Source organism: Herpailurus yagouaroundi, unplaced genomic scaffold (assembly GCF_014898765.1).
Source record: "Herpailurus yagouaroundi ecotype Mexico unplaced genomic scaffold, PumYag 161, whole genome shotgun sequence".
NCBI lineage: Eukaryota > Metazoa > Chordata > Mammalia > Carnivora > Felidae > Herpailurus > Herpailurus yagouaroundi.
This window is the reverse complement of record NW_024412402.1, coordinates 4,145,491-4,152,747: the sequence shown is the minus strand read 5'-3', so window position 1 is coordinate 4,152,747 and position 7,257 is coordinate 4,145,491. Positions and strand designations below refer to the sequence as shown.

The window sequence follows — 7,257 nt, the reverse complement described above, 5'->3', positions numbered from 1 at the left end:
ATATATATATATATATATATATATATATATATATATATAAAACAGAGCAGAGCGAGAAAACCAGAACCCAGAGATGGCTTTCCCAAGTCCCACAGCCTCAAACTTATCCCTGCCAGGGAAGTCACTCTCCCTTGAAAGTCAGACAGAACCAGTCGATTGACATTTCTTTTCTACTATGTGCCTGACCGTGGGCAAGGTGCTTTCTCATAAGGCTGATCTGGGTGAGGAGCTGGGGTTGGGGATTTGGCCAAACTTGGGGATCCAACAGGGGCTAACGGGGGTCACATGCTTACCCCCAAGACCCGAACTGAGCATTTTCATACACATTCTCTTTTCCTCACGGAAAATAGGAGAGTTTTGCTCCTCTTTTCGTTCCCATTTCCATTTGTTCAAATGTTTTTCATGTGCCCTAATAACCATATATTTCATTTTCCACCCATCCAGACTCCTTGCTCCTCCCGGTTCGGTCTGAGGAGAACTCGTAAATGTCATTGGTCACAAAGCCACTCTCCACGCTCGCCAGAGTCACGAAGCCACTTTCGGATGGGTTCACGGCCATGTTGTCATAGTCACAAGACAGGTCATCGGGAGTGGCTTCTCCGGAACACACTCGGAATGAAATGTTCTTCAGGTCTGGCCGGGTCTCAGCCAAATCGGCTTCACTTTGTTTTCGAATGATGTTGTAAACCTCTAGGTCTGGGCTGTTCCCCGCATGAGGAGAGGGCCAGATGGTGTGCTGCTCCTTCGTGCTGGGGCCTGGCTGCTCCCCTTTCCTAGGAGGAGAGAAAAGCCAGGGCCAAGTATTTTAGACAAGGGGACTGAGAATATCCCCGTGTCTCCTGTTCAGGCAGGAGAAAGCCAGCCTGGGCAATCACTACACTGTCTTTCTCACCAACCGAAACTTACAAGTCAGGGCTTCGGGGTGGGGTGAGGTGGGGTAACCAAACGGGAAGTGTTGTATTCAAAGCGATTGCGTAGCTATCGTTCACTGCTGCAAGAGCATAGAACAGAGGTGGTTATCCTGGGATCCTCAGAGCTCCCAGTGGGTCCATGGATAGAATTGGATGGGGAAAAATATCACATTAAAAAAAACTCATCTCCAAGTGAAAGTGAGCCTGTCCTTCAATTCTGAATGTAGGCAACAAACTAGAGTAGGATTAGTAATACCTTTGACTCGATCACCAACAGAAATCACAGGTTATTTTCATATCACGTCACAGTTGCCATAGAGGCCTTAAAATATTTTACACTCATCTCTGTTTCAAAATTATGGTAATCATATCCACTACTAGATAAGGAAGCCTTAATAAAGAAATGCATGTATTACCAGATCACAATCATTTTTGGAAATATTTTGCTAAACTGTTGTATCAGTATAATGACTTCCCTTGTAATCCAATATATTTTATTGTAATATATTTAAAGATACTGTTCTGGGAAGGAGTCCATAGGCTTCATTTGACTGTTACAGATGTCTGTGGCACACAAAAAAGGTAAAGCCCCCTGAGATAGACTCCAGCTTCAAAGTCACAATTCCCAAATCCTGGCGAGGTGTTAAATAGATAGAGTAAGGAAGGGAAATTAAAACCAACCAACCAACCAACCAACCAACCAACCAACCAAAACAAACAAAAACAATTGCAGAGTTAACAGTTGGAAAATATATTTGTAACTTTTAAGTGAATTCTCTTTTTAGATCAAAGAGAATCAATTAATAAAAATAATCATAGTAAGAGCTAATATTTTTGACTGCTTACTATAAGCCCATTCTGCATGAATTAATCCTTCTAATGATCCTATAAGGAAGTTATTATTAAATGAAGCAGGTTCTACTTCTGACCCTTGAATGATGAAGGGGTTAGGGGTGCCAACCCCCCACACAGTTGAAAATCTTCATGTAACTTTTGACTCCCCGGCAAACTGAACCATTGATAGCCTACTGCCGACCTGAAGCCTTAATGATACTGTAAATAGTTGATTAACACATATTTTGCATGTTATATGTATTATATATTGTTTCCTTACAATAAAGTAAGGGAGAGAAAAGAAAATGTTATTAAGAAAATCACAGGGCGCCTGGGTGGCTCAGTCGATTAAGCGTCCAACTTCAGCTCAGGTCATGATCTCATAGTTTGTGGGTTCAAGCCCCATGTTGGGCTCTGTGATGACAGCATGGAGCCCACTTGGGATTCTCTCTCTCCCTCTCTTCGTGCTCCTCCCCTGCTTGTGCTTGTGATCTCTCTCTCTCTCTCTCAAAAATAAATAAACATTAAAAAAAAGAAAGTGATAAAGAAGAAAAAAAAAACATTTACAGTACTATACTGTATTTACTGGAAAAAAACCCACAACATGTATAAGTGGACCCACACAGTTCAGAACCTTGTTGTTGTAGGGTCAACTCTGCATTGATATCTTACTCATTCACCTTAAAATAGTCATCAAAGGGAGTCAAATCTTAAAGTCCAATCAAGACTATAAACTTAAAAAGTCAAATCTTAAACAAGTCAAAACTTAAAGCAAATACAAAGGTTTGCACAAGTCAAATCTTAAGCATTGGTATTTTACTAATTCATCTTAAAATGGTCATCAAAGGGAGCCAAATCTTAAACTGGACCTTAGTTTTTCTGTTGTAAAATGGGCATACTGGCCTTCTCCTATGTATGGCATGATGATGGGGAATAAAAAACCAACTGAGAATAGCTGTGGGTCCCTCAAAAATGGTGGCCCATGATTCATAAATAGAGGTCCTCTAGGCTACTTAGTGGAGCTATTTGGTAGCAATCTATAATTGTATATTGAATTAAAAGAAAGTCCATTTAAGAGACTGAGCTATTTCATTTTTAATAAAGTGATTTCATTGCAGATGCTTGCCAGAAGGCTCTGGAACAGTCATATTTCAATGGCTCACTATGTATTCCTTCCCCCAACTAACAAACATTTTTGGAGTGAGAGTATTCATTCATGGAAGTACTGTGCTGAGTGATGTGTGTATACAAAGTAGGCAAATAACACAGTTTCACCCCTCAAGTGATGTAAAATCTTCCTTACACAAAAATGAAAGAATATAAGATCACTCTCTTAGTCACAACTAAGCACAAATGCTTAGTACTTCTGAATGTCCTGAGCCCATCGGAGAATATACTCTCAAATCTGCAATGGTGATTCTCTTGGAGCCGCTATGGCTTTTTAATGAAGTAAACAGAGCAATGTCCAAATCTCAAAGAGTCCAGAAGATACAAAGACTCACACAACGACAGTTTTACTTGCCTCCTTCTATAGATCCAAACCCAACACACAACTGTGATGACCACAAGGAGAAGGACGATGCTGGGGATTAGAACGTAAGCAAGATTTAAGGCAGCTTCTGAAAAGAAAATTGCATATTATCAGCATCAGTGGTTTTTACGTGCTTCAAAACAGGCTTAAAAAAGCATAATCAACATAGAGTATTTCAAAGAGCGCATTCCTGGAAGGAAATTGGTATACAGTTACCCAGTTGGCAAAGTCTTCTAGTTTCAATAAGTGAGTGTTTTCTACCTATCTTGTTATCCTAAGTAATAGAGAAAAGAAGTTTAAGTGTTGGAGTCTCTTGCAAAATATCAGAGAGGCATTTTTTGAATTAAATTTGTTTTTTTTTCCCCAGAGGAAAGAGATACTCTCTTTTCTTGTCCTTCCTGTCCCTTAACAAAGCAGGGGCTGCTTGGGCAGTGTTGATGTCTTTGGCTCTCGGGACAGAAATGGTGGTTCCCAAGGTGGGGTGGGGAAGAGGGAGGGAAGAAGAATTGAGTCTCAGTGCTGTTACCAGGAAAGAGAAGGTCACATGAAGCCCATGAATCAGACTGTAACCTTCCAACAAATATGACTAAGACTAATTGGATCCAGTTGGGACCAAGAGCAGTGACTGTGGAGGACATTCAGAGGTCTGTTATCCCGACCTATCCTTTAAGACTTAGAACCAAAGAATTTTCTGTCATGGGGCTTGAGAGGAATCAAGGACTGGGGCCTGACCCCTTTCTTACTCCCACTGGTCCAAGGTTCCCAACCTTCTGGAAGCTGTTGCTTTGTTTTCCTGTGCAGCTGCAAACCTAACAACCACACAAACAAAGAGCCCAAAGCAAAACCCACTTTAAATGACACCATAAAACTGATGAGCACTGAAAATGCCACCTACCTCTGTAGAGCCCTTTGTACTTTTTTCAAAGCATTTTAACACATTTTATCGGTTGTATAATAAAATTTGACCTTGCTTCTGGAAGAGAGACCCTAAATCTTTGGAATTTTGCAGGTAATAGGGGTAACTTTATTATTCAGGAGCCCCTCCGACCGTATCAGAGTTTATGCTGGTAAGATGTCTCAGGAAGGGGGCTCCTCAATTTCATGGCCAATGACCAAATCAATCACGCCTATGTAATGAACACGTTGATGTGCCAGGAGGGTGATTATGCATCCTGATGCCCCAGGGAGACGACACAGAAACTCCCCACATAGGACCCTCCCGGACCTTACCCTACCTGTTTCTTCAGCTGGCTGGTGGTGATCTGTATCCTTTACAATAAAATGCAGTCCTACGTATGGTATTTTCCTGAATTCTGTGAGTTGTTCTAGTGAGCTATCAAACCTGAGGGGGTTGTGGGCATCCTCTGGATTTGTAGCCAACTGACCAGAAGTGGGGGTGGCCTGGGGACCCCTGAACTTGTGACTGACGTCGGAAGTGACTTGCTGTAGACTGTGCCCTTAACGTGTGGGCTCTGTCCTAGCTTGGCGTGGCTAATGCCAGAACTGAACTGCAGTATTACAATATCCGATGTCATTTGACGGCCACAGTGAGGCTCTCGGATACGTGAGACACATGACGTCACTTCCGTCACGCAGAGCATGAAAACTAAAGCACAGAGAAATGAAGTGGTTTTTAAAAGTTTCCCAGCCACATAAACCCAGATCTCCCTCTTTGAGACTCCAGGTGAGAGCCCAGGTGGAAATTCCATCAGCGCTCCCAGTTATCACCCCCCTTTTCTCTGATCCTTCTTGATTCCAGTTGTGAAATGTTTGTGTCCATTTCCTCTATTTGTTTCACAAGTGAATGTCAAGGTCAGACCTGTTGGCTTCACGGCCTGGGTTTTTCCCCTTTGTTCCTCTACAGCCATTCTCTCGGTACCCCGCCCCCACCCACAACTGCTGGGCGTCCTCCAGCCCTATCTATCCTCATCCTCAGGCAGGCATTTCACCTCCTGGCCGACTAATCTCCCCCTGTGGTTTCACTACAAACCCCAAAACTTCGTGCACTTTCTGCAAAGTCACAGATGCCCTGTCTAGCTCATTTTTTAAGTGGTTACAAGACAGAACAAAGTAGAAAGTGTAACCTTGGTCATCTGTGATCGGGAGAGTCCCGTCATCTATTTCCCCCAGAAGAGTTGGGTCCATACCTTTGTTTCCTTTAAAAGTTTCTCTGGCATCTTCTTTCCCTGTGTCTTCTGGAAGCATGGGTGTTGCTGGCTCTGTTCCTTCACCTGGAGACAGACACACCGACTTGAGACCCCAGAGAAAAGGCCTCATAATCCAGATAGTCTCTGAGGGTGGCCAGGTTGTGGGTGGGATCCCCCAGAAAGAGGAGCAGTTTGACTTGGGCCATTTAAAAGCATAGAAAAGTTAAGGGTTGAGTTTGCCGGCCTATAGGTTCAACTGCCTTCATCTTCCTGGGGAGATCTTTGCTGCCAAGAATCATGTACTGAAATGGACAGCAGGCAGTTGGCGTCAAGGCACATAAGATACAGAGGTGCCAAAGGGAAGGGCCCATGACTCACTTCTAGGAGCATAAATTATCCGTTTGGCTCACTTCTTTTCTCATTAGATGGAATTATTCCTCTCAGATTGTCAGCAATGACAAGTCACATCCCAAACTGAATTTGTGGCTGTTGCTTTTCAGCTTTGGGAGAAATCGGCAACACCAGGGAGAGATTAATGAACTACTCGACAGGGCTGCACGCGGCATCTACCTCTCCGAAAGGCAGGACTTAACACCTGCGCTCTTTCGGTCGGAACATCTGGTCCAAAGAACCTATGGTTCTAAACCCATAAAGGGGGCCTGTGAAACAGTCCCAATGAACCCAACTCAAATGATAGCTTACCTCCAGGCTTTGTAGAAGGAGCTGTTGGCTTCTCTGTGGCAGAAAGAAACAAATACGAAAATAATAAATAAATGTCCATGCCATCTGAATGAAACTGGCCAAATCATGGCATCCACTTATTTACTCAGTCTTCCAATAAACTTTATTTTGTGTTACTCAATGCTAGGAACTGGGTTAGCAAGCCAAAAGAATCACTTTTTCACCAAGACTAGCCTTCCCCCAGCTTTACTTGGGTATTTTTTAAAAAGTATTTTAAAATTTTATTTATTTCATTAAGTTTACTTTTGAGAGAGAAAGAGGAGGGGAGGAGGGACAGAGAGAGAGAGAGAGAGAGAGAGAGAGAGAGAGAGAGAGAGTCCCAAGCAGCCTCTTCGCTGTCAGCACAGAGCCTGATGCAGGCAGTCACGACCGTAAGATTATGACCTGGGCTGAAATCAAGGGTCAGACGCTTAACTGACTGAGCTACCCAGGCGCCCCAAAGTATTTTAAAATTTTAAATATGGGAATTTCCAAATATAAACAAGAATAGAAAGGCTGGTATAATGAACTTCTATGTACCATCACCCAACATATGGCTAATCCAGTTCCAACAGTAATCCCTATCCCTCCCCAGCTACACTCAGGCCTCAATTTTAAAACAATCTAAAAAAAAGAAGAAGAAAAGCAAAGCAAAGAAAAAGCAATCCAAGACATTTTAACAACTCTCACTAGGGATGTTTTAGAGGGTAACAAACACGATGTCCAAGCAGTGGAAGTGGTTGTAGGGGGGTAGGTAAGCAGACCACTGCCAGCCCCAAGGCAGACACTGGTGATCCAGAACGTGAGTCATTCAAAATGTTGCAAAGAGCCTCAGGACAATCAGGTTGCACAGAACATCTACACTGAATACTTTTACCTTTGGCTGAGAGTGTGTGACCCTCAGGTACTGGTAGTAAATCTCTCATGCTAATCAGATGCTCTGGCATTCATAGGGATGGGGTCCTTACGGGTGTGATTTCGGAATTCACAGTCCTAAGCCCAGGATGCCAAGGCCATTCTGAAGTTTCATTCAGAAAGGAAACTTTTTTTTTTTTTTCCAACGTTTATTTATTTTTGGGACAGAGAGAGACAGAGCATGAACGGGGGAGGGGCA

The 7,257-nt window shown here is 43.0% G+C and overlaps 1 protein-coding gene across 2 annotated transcripts in view; it reads right to left on the bottom strand.

The window, feature by feature from the left end:
• Positions 1–28: 28 nt before the first annotated feature.
• LAYN (layilin) overlaps positions 29–7,257 on the bottom strand; it is a 20,403-nt gene continuing 13,174 nt past the window's right edge. For both annotated transcript variants that reach the window (XM_040482943.1, XM_040482944.1), the window contains 4 exons: positions 6,126–6,158; positions 5,424–5,507; positions 3,268–3,364; positions 29–773 (listed from right to left, as the gene is read on the bottom strand). In XM_040482943.1, the coding sequence (XP_040338877.1) occupies positions 410–773; positions 3,268–3,364; positions 5,424–5,507; positions 6,126–6,158 (578 nt within the window). In that variant the 3' untranslated portion in view covers positions 29–409. The remainder of the gene's footprint in view (positions 774–3,267; positions 3,365–5,423; positions 5,508–6,125; positions 6,159–7,257) is intronic.